The sequence below is a fragment of the Brachypodium distachyon genome, chromosome 2 (assembly GCF_000005505.3).
Source record: "Brachypodium distachyon strain Bd21 chromosome 2, Brachypodium_distachyon_v3.0, whole genome shotgun sequence".
In the NCBI taxonomy this organism is placed as follows: domain Eukaryota; kingdom Viridiplantae; phylum Streptophyta; class Magnoliopsida; order Poales; family Poaceae; genus Brachypodium; species Brachypodium distachyon.
In genome coordinates, this window is record NC_016132.3 from 14,671,239 (window position 1) to 14,691,878 (window position 20,640).

The 20,640-nt window shown below is 47.5% G+C and overlaps 2 protein-coding genes across 4 annotated transcripts; both read right to left on the minus strand.

Moving 5' to 3' along the window:
* Nucleotides 1–7,906: 7,906 nt before the first annotated feature.
* Nucleotides 7,907–10,456, minus strand: LOC100835624 (gibberellin 2-beta-dioxygenase). Its single transcript, XM_003565874.3, has one exon. The coding sequence runs from the start codon at nt 9,317–9,319 to the stop codon at nt 8,237–8,239; it is 1,083 nt and encodes a 360-aa protein (XP_003565922.1). The 5' UTR covers nt 9,320–10,456; the 3' UTR covers nt 7,907–8,236.
* Nucleotides 10,457–10,582: 126 nt separating this feature from the next.
* Nucleotides 10,583–16,013, minus strand: LOC100835931 (protein SPT2 homolog). Of its 3 annotated transcripts, XM_014899614.2 has the most exons (11): nt 15,634–16,013; nt 15,457–15,532; nt 14,135–14,364; nt 13,470–13,584; nt 13,314–13,391; nt 13,098–13,221; nt 12,270–13,015; nt 11,983–12,113; nt 11,523–11,612; nt 11,028–11,139; nt 10,586–10,932 (listed from the first exon to the last, which is right to left on the minus strand). In XM_014899614.2, exons 3-10 carry the CDS (start codon nt 14,347–14,349, stop codon nt 11,034–11,036), a joined length of 1,605 nt encoding a protein of 534 aa, XP_014755100.1. In that variant the 5' UTR covers nt 14,350–14,364; nt 15,457–15,532; nt 15,634–16,013; the 3' UTR covers nt 10,586–10,932; nt 11,028–11,033. The 3 variants fall into 3 exon arrangements, with proteins under 3 accessions (XP_014755101.1, XP_010233124.2, XP_014755100.1); XM_014899615.2 differs by having other exon boundaries at nt 10,583–11,139; nt 14,135–14,393; XM_010234822.3 differs by having other exon boundaries at nt 10,583–11,139; nt 15,634–16,012.
* Nucleotides 16,014–20,640: the final 4,627 nt, after the last annotated feature.

Genomic DNA, 20,640 nt, shown 5'->3' on the forward strand with positions numbered 1-20,640 from the left:
AGGCTCGATCGGTCGTCATACATGCATACTTGGACCACGATGCCCATGAGCAAACGGCAAAAACACTCTACTTTTTCATATGGATTTACATATGACCTCCCCAATACTGCACTGCAGATTTGCTGAATGCAAAAGCAAAAGAACAGCCACTTTATCACCCTACAGGTACACTGGAGATGTGACCAATAAAAATGTAGCACTACCTGAAATGAAAACCTTATAGCCAGCCTCTCCTAGCGGAGAACTAGCGTACATGCATCAATGCATGCTTAATGCTTTGATCCAATACCCTGAATAGAAATGCTTAGGTACATGCTTGCAAAGGTACTCTATCTTAATCTCCAACTTAATCCAAACTTCCTGCAGGCATCTTAAATCCGGTCAGCCCCATCACCTTTTTCCCTTTTGCCGACAAAGCAAACAGGGCTGCCTCTAACTAGCTACACTAGCTAATTGGCTAGCTCCTTTCTGTTTTTTCTGTCAAAATAGGAGTATCATGGCCAGTCCATATGTCACTTCAAAGTCAAATCGCGTTCGATGCTTCGAGCATGATGTGCATGCTTGGCCCCTAGGGCGCTTTTGCTGGACGACAGTTGTTAAGCTAAGTCCAAGTCCAACCAAACTGTCCACTTGGCTATAATGGCCACCGTGATCTGATGTGTTTATATATCAGCACATACACGATCCAATCGAGTGCTTTGCCGTCATACGGTTTCTTGTCGTGGCGGCGCACATTGAGATTGGTGGAACCGTGGAAAGTGGTTGATGATGGCATGCATGGCAGACCATTTTGATTGTGGGCGTTCTACAGATAAGGAGTACTCTAGACTACATTTTGGTCGTCGATCGTCTTCTCTCTTGTCTGCAAGCGGTCAAAAAGAAAGGGGGTGAAAGGCAGAGTCATTTTTCCTCTTTTAGCACCAGTTAATTTAACGTGTTCGTGCTGCATATCCTTTTAATTATCTGCTTCGTCGGCAGAAAAGAAAGGTACGGCAGATAACATGGGTTACGCTGAAAGGTTTCTGGATTAATTATGCCTTGTGCATCGTTCATGACGTTAATCGAGGAATATATATTTTCGTCCTTGAATTAAACCACGATCTGGCTAGCAGTTTGTACAAGGTATGACCAGCTGGTCCGCGTGGGCACAACATTAGTGACGTGGATGCCACATGGTCAAAATCAGTGTCCACGCCATCGATCAAATCCATTGTTCTAAGCTGGATAGAGGGTAATTAAAATGCTCCGAAAGTTACTACTGCACGGAGCAGTTTGAAAAGATCATATGAGCTCAGGAGTAGTTCGATCGATGGAGTAAAATGCTGATCGATGATCCATGGACCGTACTTCTTGTCAGTTGGACTAGAGCAGCTCAGATACAGAAATCATGTAACCTGAAACCTGATCGGCACGACGGAGTAATTAAAAGTCAAAATTTATTCCTTTTGCGTGGACTCGATCGTACTCGTGTACAACATGGCGCTATATCGTATACAGCATGTCGCGTAGGTATATCGACAATGACGACGACCTTGTATATCTATCTCTAATCCCTAATCCCTAATAATAAAAGTAGGAAGGTTTCCTTCGTCATCGTCCGTCGTGCATCAATTTTCGTGCATGTTCTGATTTTTCGTGTCTCCTTACACTCCATCGAACCTTCTTGTTTCTATTCCCACAGCGCTGCCTTCCCGGGCCGCCGCCGCCGACTCAGTTGCCCCTCACTCGATACGCGTCGGCGTCGGATTAGATTATCGTGCAAGAGACGAGCAAAGGGATTCAGGGCTGATCGGCGCTATCCACCGTTCCTCATGCACTGCACCACCGCGTGCTCTGACGCCAGCCACGGCCGGCAGGCGGTGTGGACTGGGTGCCATGTCCGTGGCCGCGGCTGCTAGCATCAGCCCCGAGATCATTTTGATGAATGTCCAATTATATTGTTATGTTTTGTATAAACATGAATTTTCGTGTGCACATGTTTAAGAGGCCGTGACAACGCACGGGCACTGTACTAGTATATATATGCATGGAAAACATGATTCTTCCCTCTTTCTATTTTTTATTGGTATATATATATAAAGACAAGAAACGCAAGCAAATCTAAGCTCGATGCATGCATTGGCGGACTTAATTCGAGTGATCGAGTCCCGTCCGGCGCCCCCCTGTCTCCGTGTACCACTCCAACACGTACGGAGATTGATATCAGTGATGCTGTGGATCCGGGCCACCAGGGCTCTTCCTCTTGGACTCGCCAATGCCGCCGACGTCGCCGCCGGCATCGTCGACGTGGCCCGTCGTCTCTTCCCGCAACGCCTTCCTGATCGAACGCCAGCCTCCCGCCGGCGCCGCCATGCCCTCTCTCCCGTGATCCCATTGCCCGTCGGCGGACGCCACAGACGACGAGAGAACAAGCAGGAGGACCAAGCACATGGCCAGCACGCAAGCCTTCCTCCCCATGGGAACTGGTCACACCACGTACAAATTAAGCTGCTTGCTAGCCTGCAGTAAGTACGTACAGCCTGCGCGAGATGCAAATGCCAACCCAAATGATCTGCGATCGAGTGAGTAGAATTATATATGGATCGATGCTGGAATGCTGGATTGGTGGATCAATGTACTGCGGATGATGCCATTGCGAGCAGCGCGCGGGTGGTTTATATAGGCGCGGGGTAGTGGCTGCCTTTCTTTGTAAATATTTTCGGCCGGATTGGATGGAATGAGAACTAGTGTAGCTCTTTTTTGAGGGAGAGTACTAGTGTAGCTCTAGAGAGCGACGTGCAGGGAATATATGAAGAAAGAGGGTCAGATCGGTTGGTAGTTGCAGTGCGCGCCTTTCTTTGTTATACTACTCCATAATACGTATATTTTTGCCCCAGTATTAGTTGTTGGTGGTGCCTTAATTTGTTCCGTGCACTATAACTTGCATGGATTTCCACTCCAAGCCGCCCGGCCGGCGCCGGTCGGTCTCTCACGCGGAAGTGGCGGCCGGTTGGCTGTCTTGGCCGGTGCTGAACGATTAAGAAAAAGAAAAAGGGGACAAGATTAGCCGGGTTAGTGGTGGGGGTGGGGTGGGGGGGGGGGGGGTGTTTAAACGTGGGGTGTACATGCTTGGCGCGCACCGCTGCCGACCTCTTGATCGATCCCCGGCCGTACGTACGTGCTCGATCTCCTGTGGTCCGCCCTTGTTTCGACGGAAAGTTAATTACAAGCCCTTGATCTCGTCCTTGAAGCTGACGACGAGATAAACGGTGGATTGTAATTTGTCGAGACGAGAAGAAAAGCTTTTTCTCTAAAAAATAATTTGTCGAGATGGATGGATTCGGTGCGCGTCCCCGGTCGGCCGGGTTGACTCGCCCACGTATACTTATTAATTATAAGCGGGTCGTTTTCCTTTTTTCTTTTTTGGATTGAAAGAGGATCGTTTTACTGGTTGAGGGCGCGATTCATGCATTTGATTTTCAGATCGATCGGCACCATATGAGTATATAACTCGTGCGACGGTTTGTGCTTAATTTCTGGCATGTAAAGTGGTTTTACTTTTGTATGGCTTCAATTTCAACTGGATCAAGCGGATGCACGACTATAGCGTACTACGTGTAAAGTGTCATCTTGTAGAAATGCACGACTCTATGTTGCACAGGATAGTGGTGTAGGTCTTCGTGAAAAAGCAAAATCCACCCTGGCATATCGTCTTCAAATTTAAAATGTCAATGTAATAGTATCACGAGCAAAACAAGCGTTTTCAACGAACTAGTAGTAGTACTATTGACTACAGAGAAAAAAAAAACTGCTTCAAAGTAAATGGGCCGTACTGGGCTGCTTTAAAACGGACCGGACGACCTGCTTACTCTGTACAGCCTAGGCCGAACACAACACGTGAACATGTCGATTCTAATTATTTGGGATAAATGAAGCCCATTGCCTGTATTGGCCCTTCGTCTTCTTCTTTTTCCCTTAGAAAAAGATGGGCCCTTCATTTCCCATAGAAAAATGACATGTCCAACATTTCTCAATTGGATGCTTGTTTTCGACGCATGTCTTTGGTAGTTATATTGTAAAGCATCTCACTAGTCGCCTAGCTAGTCACAGAAGAAAACATCAGACCTCGCAAAGAGACGTCCGTGGACAGCCAAATAAACGTGCCGTCCAACCATGCAAGACTTCACCTATTTCCCGGCCCTTGATTTCACTAGGAAAAGCTAGAGCTCCTGCCTGAAAAGGACACGGCCGTGGCGTACGTCGATCAACTTTACAAACACAGAATCCCCTTGCATGGCTCAGAGCCTCAGAGAACACACGAGCTTAATAATCCCACAACCATCGACGATCGTGAAGGTTCCAAAATCCCTTTCAGCCACATGGCACCAAAGGCACGGGGACGTACGACAAATTAATTGGGCCGCGTCCCCGATTCGAGCCCTTTCTTATGGTCAAGTGGATCCCTCCAGGTGGGTGCCTCTTGCTATTGCTCGCCGCCTGCCTGCCTGCCTTTGTCCATCGACCTTAGAATGGAGCTTGATACTTGGAAGGAGAACGGTTGAATTCCCCCATGTGAGATCCCATTGCTAGTTGCTTCATTCTAAGCTACTCAGGCAAGTTGCTTCTCGCTACACCAAAATTTGGAAAACGATCGCTACTCGCAGACTTGCAGTTGCAGACTCGGAAACATATATACTAGTTGCAGCTTCCTTTCAGAAAAAAAGAAAATTGCCGTTGCAGGCTCGGAATTGGAGGCTCACAAACCGGTTAACAAAAGACAATATCTCCTGCGCTGCATTGATCGATATCCATGGATGATTTAGGCCCTTGGCAAACAAGGGTAATAAGCTCGTGTGGATGTGTGTTGAATTTCAGACGTGGTATTTAATTAGACTTGTGTTCTTGCTAGAAACGTGCGGCAAGCAAGTATAGAATTCTTTGGTTGATAATGAAACCCGGCCAATGATAATACAGACAAAAATACGTAAAATTCAATGGAAAATATACAAGGGCAGACAGTTGGAGCGGGGATTGAAAGACAGCTAGCGGAGTGCATGGAATTAGAGCTAGCTAGCCCTGTCCATGTTGGAGGAAAGCTACGTACTATGGCTCTGGTCACGGTCTCAGGCCCTTTAGGTCTTTCCGTTTGTGTCGATTGTCCCACTAGCTCCAAACTGGAGCACTCCCTCGCATGCTTGCCAGGGATACATATATGAATATGACAAATCTGCGTTTCGAGTCCTCCTAGAGCCGTGCCTGAATGCATTCTTCCTATAACGGCCTCTAAAGTCGTGCAATTTTATCTGCTCTTTCGTCCATGTCGAGAGCAACACAAATCTCACTCGTACGAAGAAAAACTCAGATGCAGAACAGAACAGAAGAGGTCCATCTCGAGCAGCTAGGGTACGTTTACTTGCTTTCCGGCCCATTTTCCAATATGTGACTCCAGTGCAGGGTTTAAGGCCATTTTCAGCTGTTGTAGCCGTTTATGAGGGCTATACCCCTGACCGCATGTTTTCGGACTGTTTTTGGTTGGTCATGAAAATTCACGGTTCTAGTTGTATACGAGGGTTATAGCCCACGTTTTTTTGCTTTTCGGTGCATTTTCCAATATCGTGACTCCAGTGCACAATTTCGGGCCATTTTTGGCTGGTGGATAAAAATATTCTATCCGTTTTCGTGGATTATGGTCCTTGTTTTTTTATTTTTTGGACAATTTTTCGATACCGTGACTCTCGGTACACGTTTTTTTTGAACTTTTTGGCACATCAAAACTCACAATTCTAGACGTTTTCGTGGGCTTTTGAAGGCTTTCGACTAATTTTCCAATAGCGTGACCCCCTGTACACATTATAGGGTTGTTTTTGGCCGTTCATGGAGAATCTCCGTGGCAGCCATTTTTGGGGGTAATAGCCATATTTTTTCGATATGTGGACCCCTAACACAGTTTTTTCAGCGATTATTTCTGGAGTGTGAGGAAAAATCACCATTCTGAACGTTTTGTAGCCTATAGTCTACGGGTTTTTTTTGTGTTTCGGCTGATTTTGCAACATCTTGATCCCCAGTACACGTTTTCGAGTTTTTTTACTCAATCATGAAAAACTTCAGCTCTCGGTGTTATCATGGGTTATCCCACATTTTTGCTTTCTTTGGTTGATTTCTTGACGTTGTAACCTCGGCACACGTCTTCTAATTGTTTTTGGACGGTCATGAAATACCACCGTTATGGTCATTTTCACGGTTTATAGGCTAAGTTTTTTTTATCTTTTCGGCCGTTTTTTCAAATATCATGACCCTCGGTTGCGACGGTGGGCGCCGCAGCGCTCTAAAGGGAGAGGGACGATCAAGAGAGGGTTTCATGGCGAGGGGGTTGGCAGCTAGGGTCGAGACAGGGATGTATACGGACCACGATCCCGGCCCAGTTAACCCGGTGATTGGGTTCCTAGGACAACGTGCCAAACCGATGAAGCTGGTAGTACTTCTACGGACTGATTGTGCATCCACTTAACTTGACGAGGTGAAACTGAAACGGGAAAGAACGCCGGTACCGTTCACCCTAAAACTCTAGCCTCTGGAGGAATCTTCTTTTTTCGTCTCTCAACGATTTTCATCGTCCGAGTAAGCGATTAGTCCATCCACCTGTTGAGGTACATGTGGCCTATATATACCATCAAAATCACCACAAGTGCAGCTGTGAAACATAAAGAAAAGCAGTGAACCACCTTTGTCTCCCCTGTCCCAGCTACCCTACCGCCCGGTTTCACTGTTTGCCGGTGCTCTGTTTCCCTCCCAAGTGAGTCGCGCCAAAAACACAACAAAAGGCGAAGTTCCTTCCGTTCAATCAATTCAATGGCGGCGATCACGATCACGGCGCTGACGGATACCAAGCGCACTCGTGACGCTGCTGGTTCCTTTCACGATTTGGCGGCGTCGAGGAGCTCGAAGGCGCCGAGTCGGGTCTTGTATGCAGCGGCCTTGTACTCGCCCTAGGTGAAATCCGAAAAGGTCCATACATGCCCCAACACATGGACGGTTAGATTTAATAGGCACTCCCTCACCCTTTTTTGGAATACTAGGGTACCGTAAATAAGATAAAAAAAAGTACACATGCTTAAGAACTGATTGAAAATTAAACCAGGAGAAAATATATAAGGCCAGACAATTGCAGCAGGGGCTGAAAGATAGCTAGTGGAGCGCATGGAATTAGCTAGAGTGCTGGCCGTGCTCGATGAAAGCTACATGTATACTCGGCTGGTTTGGGTCTCGGTCTGAGTGTCTCCGAAGCTATAGTTTTGTGCCACTGGCTAGCTCCAAACTGGAGCACTCTCTCACCTCGCAAGCTTGCCAGGGATACATATATGCATATGACAAATCTGTGTTTCGAGCCCCTGTATGCACTTGGGCCTGCTTGTATGTATGCAATATTCCTACAACGGTCTCTAAAGTCGTGCAATTTTATCTTCTCTTTCGTCAGTGTCGAGAACAATCAAAGATCTCACAAAGAAAACCCAGCCGCAGAATTCCTGCATACGTAGAGAAGGTTGTTTCTCAAACCAGATCGATGGAGCACGTGGACCGCCCGCACGTCTTTTCCCGATTCCTGCACGCGGCAGGCCGCTCTCGACCCGTGCCACTAGCCAGCAATGACTTTAGCTAGGCTTAGTTTTTTTTTTAAAGAAAGCTTTTTATTGATCATCGCTACCAAAGAGAAACCTAAAGAGATAAAATCTTTTCAGATTAACGGAGAAGAAAACACTGACTGGTTTTGAGATTAAAGAGTAACATGTCGTCAGTACGGACAGGTCAGCAACCCGTCAATGTTGACCAATCACCACATCAGCGACTACTTTTTCATGACAGTTTGTTAGCTTGCTATAGGTGGCACCGCTGACGAGACTAATACATGAGCTACAGAATTTTCGGGCAGTGCCTAAAAGGAATCATCCAAATGACAACAATCATATCCTAAATCGTTTATGACGATCCACCCATTTGCACTGTCCGGTCGAGTTCCAGACAAGGTGGTTAAGCCCTATTACTAAGGAAAGAAGGTACATGCCCATCGTTCGGGAAATGGCTTCAACAATGTGGGCGTCGGCACCATATATAGGAATCATGCTCTAGCAATCCTTAAGGATCGCGCTAGGCTATCATAGGCCGTGCCAGTTTTGGGTTTGCAAAAGAAGGCAAAAGACAAGTGCTTTTTTCCAGTTTCCACATATATGGACTGCACAACAAAACTCCACGTACGTTCCTTTCACGCTTTGGCGGCGGCAGGGGGGAGCAGCTGCACCTGGAAGGGTCCGAGGCGGTGGTCGCCGAGGCGGGTCTTGTATGCGGCAGCCTTGTACTCTCCCCAGGTGAAGTCCCTGTAGAGGCTCCGCTCCCCTTCCCGCATCAGCTCCGGCAGCGGCGCGATCCGCTGCGCCGGCGCCGGCCCGCCGAAGTAGATCACCGACAGCCTCGACGCCTTCCCCCCGCGCTCCGGTGCCACCAGTACCCTGTGCTTCACGCTCCTGAACCGCCCGTTGGTCAGCACCTGCAGGGTGTCTCCGACGTTGACGAAGAAGGAATCCGGGTCAGGAGCCACGTTGACCCATCGCGCCTCGTCGGCTTCCTGGAGCAAGATCTGGTACCCCGCCGTGCGGTTGGACCTCAGCAAGGAGATGAGCTGCGGGTCCGTGTGCTCCCCGAACCCCGTTATTCCCACGCAGCCGTCGTCGTCTTCGTCCCGCTCTGTCGTCGGCGGCGGGTAATGGTTCACCCGTACCAGCTCCTCTTCGCTGCCAGCCACCATCCTCCTCAGCACGCCTCGCTCCGTTTCCCCGACGATCCCGAGCCCTTCCGCCATGAGCTCAAGCACCCGGCCGCTCAGTTCCCTGACGGCACGCGTGTACTCGTGCAGCGCGAGCCGGAGCGACGCCGGGAGCACGGAGTTTGAGCCGAGGGAGAGGATGAGGTACTCGAGCCAGCCGACGTCGCCGTTGGAGCCGATGCGCCGGCTGCCGTACCCCAGCGAAGGGCGCGCGCTGCCTGGGCCGGGGGCCGGGGTCGTCGTCGTCGTTGTGGATTGCTTGTCTTTGTCGGGAAGCGCGAAGAAGGCCATGGCGTCGGCTTCTAGCGTGGCGGCGAGCGAGCTGGGCACGCCGTGGTTTGTGGCCCGGAAGAAGCCCACGCCGCGGCAGGCCTCCGCCACGGCCCTCGCCGCGCCCGGGGACGACAGGTCCACGGTCGGGATCATGGCTGCTGCTGCTGCTGCTGCTATGGGGCACTTCAGCAGCGGGATCACGACCTGGTGATCCACGGAGCTCGGCAACGCCGTCATCGTGATCGCCGCCATTGAATTGAATTGAACGGAACGGAACTTTGGCCTTTCCTTGTGTTTTTGTCGCGACGATCGAGCTTGGGGGGAAACAGTGAAACCGGGCTAGCTGAGACAGGGCAGGAGGTTCACTGCTTTTCTTTATGTTTCGCGGCTAGCTGCACTTGTTGTGATTTTGATGGTATATATATGCGGTAGGCATGCGTGAGCCGTGTTAGGCCATGAAATTACTCATCGTCAGAGGATATATACAGATCGGAACAAGTTACAGTGCTTATTACTGCTCTCCCCGCCTAAAAATTAAGAGTAAATTACAATTATTGAGGCTTCATTCTCACGGGGTCACAAGTTACAAACGGATGGGAAATACACTTGTAAGGAGCAGCTGAAACAGCAACTTTCAGCCTTTGATTCGCATTGTATAAAAAATACAATAACATAAAAAAGCGTAGGATTTGAACGTCATAAAATGTTGAATCCTACACCTATGAGGCTATGACGACGAGGAGTGAGCTGCACCTACGAGAAGACGGCTGCATTTTGCTTAGGTTAAAAACGCTCCTCTTAATATTAGGTCAACGTTTATTTATTTTGCGAGGAGGTTAACGTTTATTTTCTATGTCCTGTGATGAACTGTATGAACTTGAGAATGTGATGACGCGTTTGTATTCTTGATGGTGTTCTTTGCTGTTTCTGAGGATGCGATTCGACACCCGAATTCACGGTTTGAAATTGCAGCATTTGTTTTTCCCCGATGTGAAATGACCCTGTAAAAACGTTTTTAGTTAACCCACATAATAGTTTTGCGGATTACCCACATACGGTATCTGCTACATATGCTCTAATCAATGAGCTGAGAAGATACATTGTGTTGTGCGTCACACTAAAATTAGTAAGCGTAATGCAAAACACATACTCCAATTCATTACAAAGCACAAAGCATTTACTAATCCAGTTTTGGATCAAACATGTTGCAAAGCACAAACCTTCAACATGTTGGAAAGCACAACCTTTGAAGCATGTGTTAGTTTTATGGTTTTGGCAGATTTTGCGTGATGAAAATATCTTGTTTCACAAAGCATGCGCGATTGCGTATTTCAAAACATGGTCACGGATCAAACCTTGTGCAAAAAAAAGCATTGATATTCCCCAAAAAAATTTGTGTTTCCAACATTTGCAAACACATAACTGATGCTTGTTTTAACCATTCCCAAAAAAATGACGAATAAACTGTTTGAAATGCCCTGTCTAACCCTAACGATACCCAGAGAAGTGAAAACCTTATTTCAAAAAAATGCACTGTTTATTAGGATAGTACATTTACATCCAAATAATTCAACAAAGATGCCAATTGGCTATGGCATGTTTATGACCACGTCACGAGAACAAATCAGTTTACACGACGAGATATCATGTACTAGTACAGCCCAGCAATATGACGAGTTGTACACAGGAAAAAAGAACACCTTGGAGACTATCAACACAAGCCCGAGAGAAGCCCAGAACTACAAAAGCCATGCCACATCTGCAAGAATTACCTGCTGCCATGCCATTTCTTTCCCTTGATATGTTCTTGAAAAATCCCACGGCGCTCAATTGAGGGCACAAGCTTTGGCAAGCCTCGATGTTGTCTGCATTGCACGACAGTCATTCGGCGGTGTCGTCCGTTCAGGTTTTCGCAGTACCAACATCCGGAGAAATGAACACATTGCTGGAGCTAACTAACCAGCTGCTATCGGCCATTTCCCACCCTTCTCCTCTTCCTCTCCTGCTCGCGTCTCTCTTCTTCCTCGATCAGGCGAAGCTGCTCTTCGTCTTCCTGCCTTGCGATCTTGGCGCTGACCAAGAAAAGCAACAACAAAGTAAGTCTAATAAACTGCAAACTGTGACTGAACATCAGTCCTTCAGTTCCACTTTCTGAAAATGGGTTCCGAACCATGATGCCAAAATCAATCCGACACTTGTATATAGGGCATAAATATTTATACTAGAGACGGTAGACTAAAAATAACCGTACTGATCAGGGACATACACTTTTTCCCAATAATAATTTGTGAAATATAATACTGCAGATTTTTCTCACTGGCATGTGCATTACACCCCATCTGTCAGTAAAGTATCCAGAAAATTATTCCTATCACCCAAATGACCTCTATGTCTTGCAACAGAACAGAACACAAATCTTGAAGAGAAGCGTGCATTATGTGAAGAACATAGATACCTTCTTTTTTCTTCCATTTCTATAGTGGCAAAATCTGCTTCCATGTCACTGTCATCGTCATCTCTGCCTGCATATTTCCTAGGATCATACCTGTGCAGGAAGCCCAGAATTATAATAGTTTTCTTTGAAAGATATGATGCATAAACTTAATTTGTATCATAAAATTTCAAATCAAATGATCTTATAAAAAAAACACTAACCTAAAATTCATAACTACAAGCACAAGTAAATATTTCAACAGGTATTGTCGTCGACACACACAATTCATGGCATAGTCATCTCAAGATCCATGATCAGTAAATTATCCAAACTCTAGTAGACACTAACCCAGCTTGTACAGCAAAACAATGCACGAATGAAATGTACTACTAAACCACGATAACTGGCAAGATGCCCAGAAAACGATGACAGTGCTTCCTCAAAACCAAAAACATAAACAAAAAAAGATAACAAATAATACCTGAACATGCTCCTGATCATTGCCATTGGGTCTTCCTCATCTTCAAAATCATCATCAAATCTTCTTTTCGCCAATTGTTTTTTCTTTGCGCGATCATCACGTATTCCATTGGCAGATGCTTGTCGAGATGGCTACAGGCACAAACACAAACACGATGAAGAAACAAACTTAGCGGAATAATATTATCCCAAATTATCGCACCGAATGGCATAACACGAAAGTAAATAAATGACAGATTATCGCATCAGAGCTTCATTTTACAACTAAAGGCTTCACAGAAATATTACCATGGGTTTTGACGAAGGCCTCGCCTGCCTTTCTACTTGCTTTACTCTATCATTTGCTTGAACTCTTCTTTGCTCAGGATAATGACCTTGAGAGGAAAGAGGCCTTTGCCGTTGCAGAAGCTCTGGTCTGTAGCTTTGTGACTGTGGTCTTTGGCTCTGTGAGGATTGCAATTGTGAAGATTGTTGTGGTCTCTGTCTCTGCAACGATTGCTGCGGCCTCTGACTCTGTGGCAACTGTTGTGGTCTGTCAGGCCGCGATGACTGCAGTGGCCTCTGGCTATGGGATGACTGTTGTGGCCTCTGGCTTTGTGATGACTGCTGTGGTCTCTGGCTCTGTGACGACTGCTGTGGTCTCTGGCCATAAGAGCCTAACTGGAGCCTCTGACTTTGTGACGGTTGTGGTCGCTCATTTGGTGATAAAAGGTGTTTTGAAGCTAAGTGATTCTTCCTCAGAGATTGTTCGTTTACATCCTTCAAAGCAGGCTTACTTGTAGTAGGACCCTTGCTCAGAAACTTCTGACCTGCAGCTTTGCTTGTCGACAAGCTGGACCCATTTCTAACAGCACCATGCATCCTTCCATTGTCAAGTGATGAAGCCCTTTCTCTATTTGGAAAAGCTTCCTTTCTCTTGCTTTCAGCATGTCTTAGAGCGGAGGATGTGCTGTTCAACCCGTTTCTGTTTGGTAATCTGGCAGGATGACTTGTTGGTGCTCTGCCCTTCACAGCTGAATGCATCAACTGGCGATCTTCAGCAATGAAAAACTAACAATCAGCACTCTCCACTAAACAGAAAAGACAAAGTTCCATGAAATAGAAATTCAAACTCACCAGACTTTTGAGTCAAGGCAGACCTAGCGGCAGGTGTTGCCTTTGGAGATGGAATGTCAGCATCATCTGAGAGTAGAAACGAATAGTCCCGATTATCCTTAAGTGCCTCGGCCTTCTTTTTTGCCTGTGAATTGTAGCTGCTATTTTGTGACTACAGTGACCAAAATTTACTATAGAAAACAAATGAAAAATGCAGCAAAGATATATCCTTTGTACCTCATTAATAAAATTCTGTTTCTGGTGAAATCCATTTGTTTTAGCTTGCACTTTTGAAGATGATGATGGGATGTCCTTCTACATACATGTATTGACTAGAATCAGTAAGTATTGGATCAGACCAAGAATAATCAGGATCGGTGTAGTGCCACATACTCCGGGAGGTCTTCGCTCTCTGGGCACTGTGTTCTGTAGCTCTTTCATTGACTTCCTTTCTTCAATCACTCGCTTTGATATCACTGGCTTGGATGGCCCAAAGAAGGAGCCAAAACTAGACAAGTGACATACATAATGAAGGAGAGCACACCCATCTCAGTAAATACCACAGCAGCACCAAATAAAGTAAAAGAAATGAATGGGTAGTAGAGAAAAAAAAGTAGGACGAAAGAAAGCAGCATGGAGTGTAAAAACGAACACTAGTGCATTAGAAGAAAACACCCTTATAGTGTTGGAAGATTTGTGCACATGGAACATACGGAAAACCGTTCCCTATTTTCCTGCAACCACAGTAAAATCTATTCCCCATAACGACACTAAAATCAGTATTGCAAGTGGACAACAATATTTCAAGAAAGGATATCATGCCAATGTGTTGACTATGATAACGTTCCCAGTTTCAAAGCAAAATTGCCAAAAAAACTTAATATATTTCCTCCGTACACACTTAAAAATCTCACTTTAACACGCTAAAGATTCTGATAGAATGTAAGGAATCATTCTAAGACTACCTTATTCTCACGACTGTACAAGTTCCTGGAGCACAATCAAACAAAATGCTCAACAAAGTGTAGAAGAGGCGCATTGAAATTCAAGACACTTACTTGGCTGGAGGTCTTCTATCATGCGAGAAAGATGAGCGGCCAGCTGTGCTGGCACCAGCTCCCTGTGCCCGTCGCCTAATCTGCTCCTTTAATCGTTCCCTAACCTGAAGGAACTCCTGCTGACCCTCTGGTGGCCCTTCCTCCTCCTCGACCGCTCCTGAACCTTCCTCATACTCATCTTCATCATAGTATTCGTCTTCATACTCATCCTCCATTCCCCAACGATAACCCTTTACAATGATGGCAGAAAGAAAAGGCACTGTCAAACATGAAAGAAGTAAGCCCATTTTACACCCCTGAACTTATCAAGAAGTCCAAAAACACCCTGGACTTTAAAACCGGGCAAGATGCCCCCACTGAACTTTTGAAAACCATTCATCCCGACCCCTCCCCCCTGGCAGTTTTGTACCTGGTTTTCAGTGGCGTTGATTAATTAGCTAATTAATTATTAAACAGTACATAAGAGTAATTACTTATCTAAGAACAAACAAAGCTATCCAATTGGTCAAAACAGTACATGAACAAACAAAGAAACAAAAAACTCAGACCAAGAAGACAAAATCAAGATGATCATGCAAAAAATTAGACAAATACATGCATGCATCCAGGACCCAAATTAAGTAGTAGCAGTACTGCACTCAGCTAGAAGAGGCAGAAGATCTTGCTGTTGTTGCTACCACAACTTGCTGATACTCTAAGATAAAATCAGTAACAAATTAGTATACAGGTGACAGTGGCACATAATTTTAACTTGCTACACGGAAGATGAAATAGTAACAAATTAATACTCTAAGATGAAGGAATAAATTAGCCGCAAACAAGCCACTACTGTCTTACTTGAGATACGGCAGAGCAAATCATCACCAAGTTTCAGAATAAAATCACTAGACATAATTTCTAGCAATGCTGCTAATTTCAGAATAAGACAGATAGCACAACAGTTCTTACAAAGCAAATTTCTCAATAGATCCAACCAATACAAGATTCATGTCCTGTAAACAGAAGGAGAACAACTGCGCACACCATAACACATCATCGAAGCTAAACTGAATGAAACCCATGGTACAACACAAATAAACTTCTGCACTGTCCAAAACAAGACAATCCAAAATCGGCACATCGATTATAAGTTTGGCACTACTACAAATATCAACACTAGTTATCACCAAGATGTTACTGCTACCGTGAGCATACAGTGACTGCATGTACAAAAGAAGGTATATTCTAACTAAGCATAGCAGTGGGGAGCATATAGCATTTCCAGCCAAGAACATCAAGAAACAGAGAAGGGAGGAAGAATAAAACCGGATCGAAATGCTTACCTTGCAAGAAGTCGAACTGAAGAGACAGTGGAGGATGCCGTAGATAGCCAAGAAATAAGCAGATCCGTCCCTTCCTCTGCATAGCAGATACATAACGGACCAAAAAAACAGATCAAGAAAGGCCAAGAAAACAGATCAAGAACAGAAACGGACCAAGAATGGAGATGAGGAGCTTACCCCGCGTCGTGAGGTCGCCTTGCGTCGTCGCCGGCCGCCTTGGGTCACCGCCGCCGCCGGTGGCCTTCGACAGACGAGAGGAGAGAGCGGGCGGCTAGGGTTCGGGGTCGGGAGGAGAGAGCGGCGCGAGTGGGGAAATATGGCTAGGGTTCGGAAGAGCGGCGAGCAGAGACGTACCGCGCTTCGCTGCGGCGTTCGGTATGGGTGGGGAGGCTGGTGGCCAGCGAAGGGATGGAAAAGGAGGGGGCGGCAGGCGGCAGCCGGCAGCCACCGGAGAGATGAGGGAGGGGCGGCGCCGGCGCTGACCTAACGCTGGGAGCGAGCGAATGCAAGGGGGAGGGAGGGGATCGGGGTTGGCTGAGGTCGGGACTCGGGGTCAGGGGCGAGATTCTGGTTCTTTTTTTTTTTTTCGGGATGGAGGTCCCTCGGAGAGCCGCCAAAGCCCTCAATCCCACGGCTCCGCACGCATAGGTGCCAACGGGCCGGCCTGGGCTCGTTAAGGCTCGGCTGGAACTGAGAAAAGGCCATGTAGCATAAGGCCCAACTAGGGAAAAAAATTAAAAAAGAGGTGAAAACGCCAAAATTGGAAAGACAATGGGCCAAACTGTTGGGCTAGACCAGATTTTTGGGATTTAGTGACACAAATATTGGAAAAGAAAAAAAGAAAAAAAAATCGGGCCGGCCCAGGTGCCTGAGGTTGAGGCCCAGGCTCGGCACAGGCTGTGATTAATTCCGTGACGGGCCAGGCGCAGTCAGGCTAAGCCCTCTGGGCTTTCGGGCCTTGCCACAAAGCACGGCCTGTTGGCCTCCTATACTTCGCGGGGGAGTGCCTACTCCGTTTTTTTCAGTTCCTTCCGCACGCGCGAGGCTTTTTCCTCATCCCATCGCCCTCTTGCTGACACTCGCTCCCCTCCCGTCTACCCGTCGGCGGCCCATCCCGCCGCCTCTCCCCATGCGTCCTCCCGCTGCTCCTCTCACATCCCGACGCCGCTGCCACCCGCCTTGGCCCCGGGATCCAGAGGTGTCGCAGCGCCGCCCCGTCGCCGGCCGTACGGACGTAGCCTCATGAGCAGTGCGAAAAGTACGGAGTACATACCAACCAAATGCAATGCATGCATGGCGCCGGCCCTGCGTACGTACACCTGGCCGGCCGTAGGAACGTATAGCCTCGTGCGTTAATTGCATTCATGCACCGACCCACGTCTATACAAATCAACCACGCCAGACACACGTGCGGCATGGCGGCCAGATCAACCACGCCAGACACACGTGCGGCATGCACCGGCCGCTGGCCGCCATGCCTGCATGCATGCATACGTGGTGTGCCTGCCAACCAGGCCAGCTGGGGTGCCAGCGCGCGCGTGAAGGCTGGACCTTTGTTCGAGCTAGACTCCGGTATTTGGTGGATCCGGCCGGCGCCGCGCGCGGACCGCCTTGGTGTCGACCCGATCGATCGAGCCCATGCATGCAGAGATCGACTACGTTGTGTTCGTGTACGTAACCCCCACAATGAAGCTAGCTGGTGCTGGCTACGTACTGGCTAGCTAGCTATAGATCTCGATCGCTTTGGCACATCGTCACATCGACAACACATGGCATGCACGGTCACGGAGGAGCCAACGTAACTCTCTCTGCTCGACCGAGAGGCGTGTGCGTGAGTGCACGTCTGACCGTTTAAACCCATCATGCATGCAACCCCACACTTGGCTCGCGTACGTACGTACGTTACGTGATCAACCCCATCCCCGTGCCCGTGCGTGCATGGGGTGCATGGATTACGTGCATTCTGTCTCGAACAAACAAAGGAATAATTTTCAAAACATTTTGCATGCATGCGCCGGCATATACACATGGTACGTACGTATATATACACGCGAGCCGGCCGTACGTGCAGTGGGGTGTGCGACATACATGCATGCATGGTTGCATGCCCGGGGGGTCGACAGCGAGCGGGCGCCGGACCTCTGTTCGAGTTTGACTCCGGTATTTGGCGTGGATCCACGTTTCCAGCCAATAATGCGAAGGCCGCCGGTATATTCGACGTACGGATGCGGGTACGTGTCGACCGCTTCGTTTCCGGGCCCCTCCTCCGCCTTCGATCGGTTGGCGCATCGTCCCATTGACACCACACGGCACAATCAAGATCCGCGCGCGTCTTCTGGTTCATCTGAGACCTTCGTTTAATCCCATGCATGCAGGATATCGTGAGTATCCAATTAGCTAGCTAGATTAATTTGCCCTGCACAAGTTAAGGCATTTTCATCAACCAATAGGAGTAGATGTTTTTTTTCTGTCTAGCTAGCATGCAATAGCCTAGCACTACTACAGAAAGATTTATCAGTAACGGTCGAAAAACATCATCAGTAACGGTCGGGGCCGCCGTTACTAACTTCGTGTTACTGATGATACCCATCAGTAACGGTCGCCACGACCGTTACTGATGTATATATACATCAGTGGCGGTCGCTCCTGCCCAACCGTTACTGATGTATATATATCATCAGTAACGGTCGCGTTTTCACAACAGTGTCGGTCGAGCGACCAACACTGATACATTTTCGGTATTTAAAAAAATAATTAAAACCACAGAAAATACACAGAATAATATATATACAGCACAGAAAAATGTATCTCATCACAGAAAAATACATATAAAGCCGCATCACATCACAACACATCACATCACATCATTTAAAGCATACAATGTATATAAGCCGCATCATTTAAAGCATATAAAGATTACAAATGTATCTCACTTCACGACATTGATTACAAAGTTTCAAAATTTCATAAAAGCATAATTACAAAGTGTCAAAATTTCATGAAAGCATATAAAGAATACAAATGTATCTCATTTCAAGCTTGAATCTCTTGTCGTGGGTGAACCCAAGACACGACTTGTTCCACACGTTCGAAGAAGTCTCCACTAGGCTTGATGACCTCATTGTTTATGAGATGGACGAACTCCCTTTGAATGTTATAGACGACCCATTTAGGTCGGTGTCACATTGTCATTCGGGGCCGTCAGTACTCTTACATCGCCGCGACTGACCCCTTCCACTCTGGCTTGAACATGCTGGCATTCTTCATAAGGACGTGACAGCCGTAGTAGCCATAGAACACACTGTCGGGCGGCTGTTGCTGGCAAAGGAACCTGTGGTTGTGGTGAGACTCGTCTTTATAACCTTTACCAGCTAGTTTTTCCTTGGTCACCATTTTCCAGGCAGTGTTAATGAGTGATTTGATGGGTTTTCAGAACCTACCTCGAACACACTTCTTCGGAAGTAGTGAATCGAAGTAGTACACCGCGGACCAAGGCAAACAAATGAGTAGTGTCACCCAATGGTCTCTGTTTTCAAAAGAAACAAATTTTACATCTAAGAGTGTATAAGAAAGACTGAATTAGAAAAAACAAACGGTTCCATATATAAAATTGAACTTACTCCAAATTAAGAGGTTGATATCAAACTTTTGGCGGTGTAAGAGGTGGAACAGTTCGTTGAACTCCACACCAAAGGTGATAAGACGTTCCTGAATCTTCCCGGTTTCTTGGTCAAAGAAGCCATAGTCTTTTGGGATTCTAACATTGATCTGTTGGGCATGCCGTTGAGAACCAGCTGATTCTTGCATGTAGAACTGATGAAGCTATTGCATCTCTCTGGACACGGCACGCAGGGAATCTTCGGTGACCATCGGTCTTCCAGGATAGTAAAGAAGCACCCGGTCGAACTCCCTAGCCACGAAATAGGATCCGTCTTCGAATCTCTGGCCTTAATTTGGGTTCTTGATGAGAATGTCAGGCCTATTGTCCTCCCAGACTCCAGTTATGTCTGGCACGTGGTGCATCTCATCTTAAGTGACATTGGAGAACTCCTTGATGGTCTTGCCGCCGCACCCCCTCTTTTTATGCCTCCTCTTACTGTCCCATGCCTTCTGCTCCTCTGCCTTGTACTTGCCATCGATCTTGCGGCCATCCATGGACTCAGCGGCACCCAAGAGAGAGAAGGTGGTAGGGACGCTTCCATCCTGTGCTGACCCTGTGGTCTCGCTATCTTTGAGCTGTGCAGGCATCGACATTGCCCGCTCTTCATCTCCGCCGGCATCGACGGGAGGAAGTATCCTAGGGGAAAGGCCGAGCGGCGAATGAGAAGTACCTTTGTGGACGGAGGGAGATGGAGTCATAGAGGGCCGGCGCTGGTTGTAGAGAGATACCAAGGTCCTAGGCCACATAATGCGGTAGTTTGGACAATCGCCTAGGATATCCACACCTTCCTTTGGAGGTAGCGGGATAGTATAATCCCAATGCTCCTCAACGACGGAGTCCACCATCACACTCACTTGTGCGTCGTTCATGAGAATGCCGTGCACCAGTGGCGGTGATTGTCTGGGCATCAGACGGCCAATGACGCCTACAGGCTTCCTAGGCTTGTCAACGTGGATACGACACTTCACCGGTGCCTGCGCGTAACAAGAAGAAGGCATATGTGTGTAAGATCTTTATTCATGAAGGTTAGGAGTGAAAAAGAGTTTGAAAAGATTGCTTACAAGGATGTTGTCGCTCAGACCCGGATCGTTATCCCGGATGCCCTCGCTTGGGGAAGGTTGGCTAGCGGGGGGGTTGTCCATGCTACGAGCCGGGCTGTAACCAGGGGTGTAGGTGTCTTCGTCCTCCATACGTTTGTCGGAGGCGGCGCTGCTCTTCAGCGGGGTGCTCTTTCGCGGGGGAAGAGGAGGAAGAGGAGGAAGGAGGTTCCTCAAACCTTCCACTCCTCCCCCGATTATGGCGTCAAGGGCGGGGTGGTCTTTGGCCAATGCCGACACCAAATGATGGACGGCTTGCACTGCATATTCCCGCGACACCTCTTGAGACACGATAGATGCCTGCTCTCGCGCCTCCGCCTTAGCTTGTTCTATTATCTCAGAAGAAGCGGGGAGCTTTTTCTGGACCCTGCTTCGCTTCGGAGTAGGCGGGAAATAATCATCCCAGCAGGCCCCTTCGCCTTCTCC

Bases quoted from the DNA above. Each gene is read 5' to 3' on its own strand.
- LOC100835624 (XM_003565874.3), bottom strand. From the start codon at position 9,319: ATGGCGGCGATCACGATGACGGCGTTGCCGAGCTCCGTGGATCACCAG.
- LOC100835931 (XM_014899615.2), bottom strand. From the start codon at position 14,349: ATGGAGGATGAGTATGAAGACGAATACTATGATGAAGATGAGTATGAG. The intron at 13,585-14,134 runs GTAAGTGTCTTG...TCACTTGTCTAG, and splicing joins GATAGAAGACCTCCAGCCAA to TTTTGGCTCCTTCTTTGGGC. The intron at 13,016-13,097 runs GTGAGTTTGAAT...TCATTGCTGAAG, and splicing joins TGCCTTGACTCAAAAGTCTG to ATCGCCAGTTGATGCATTCA.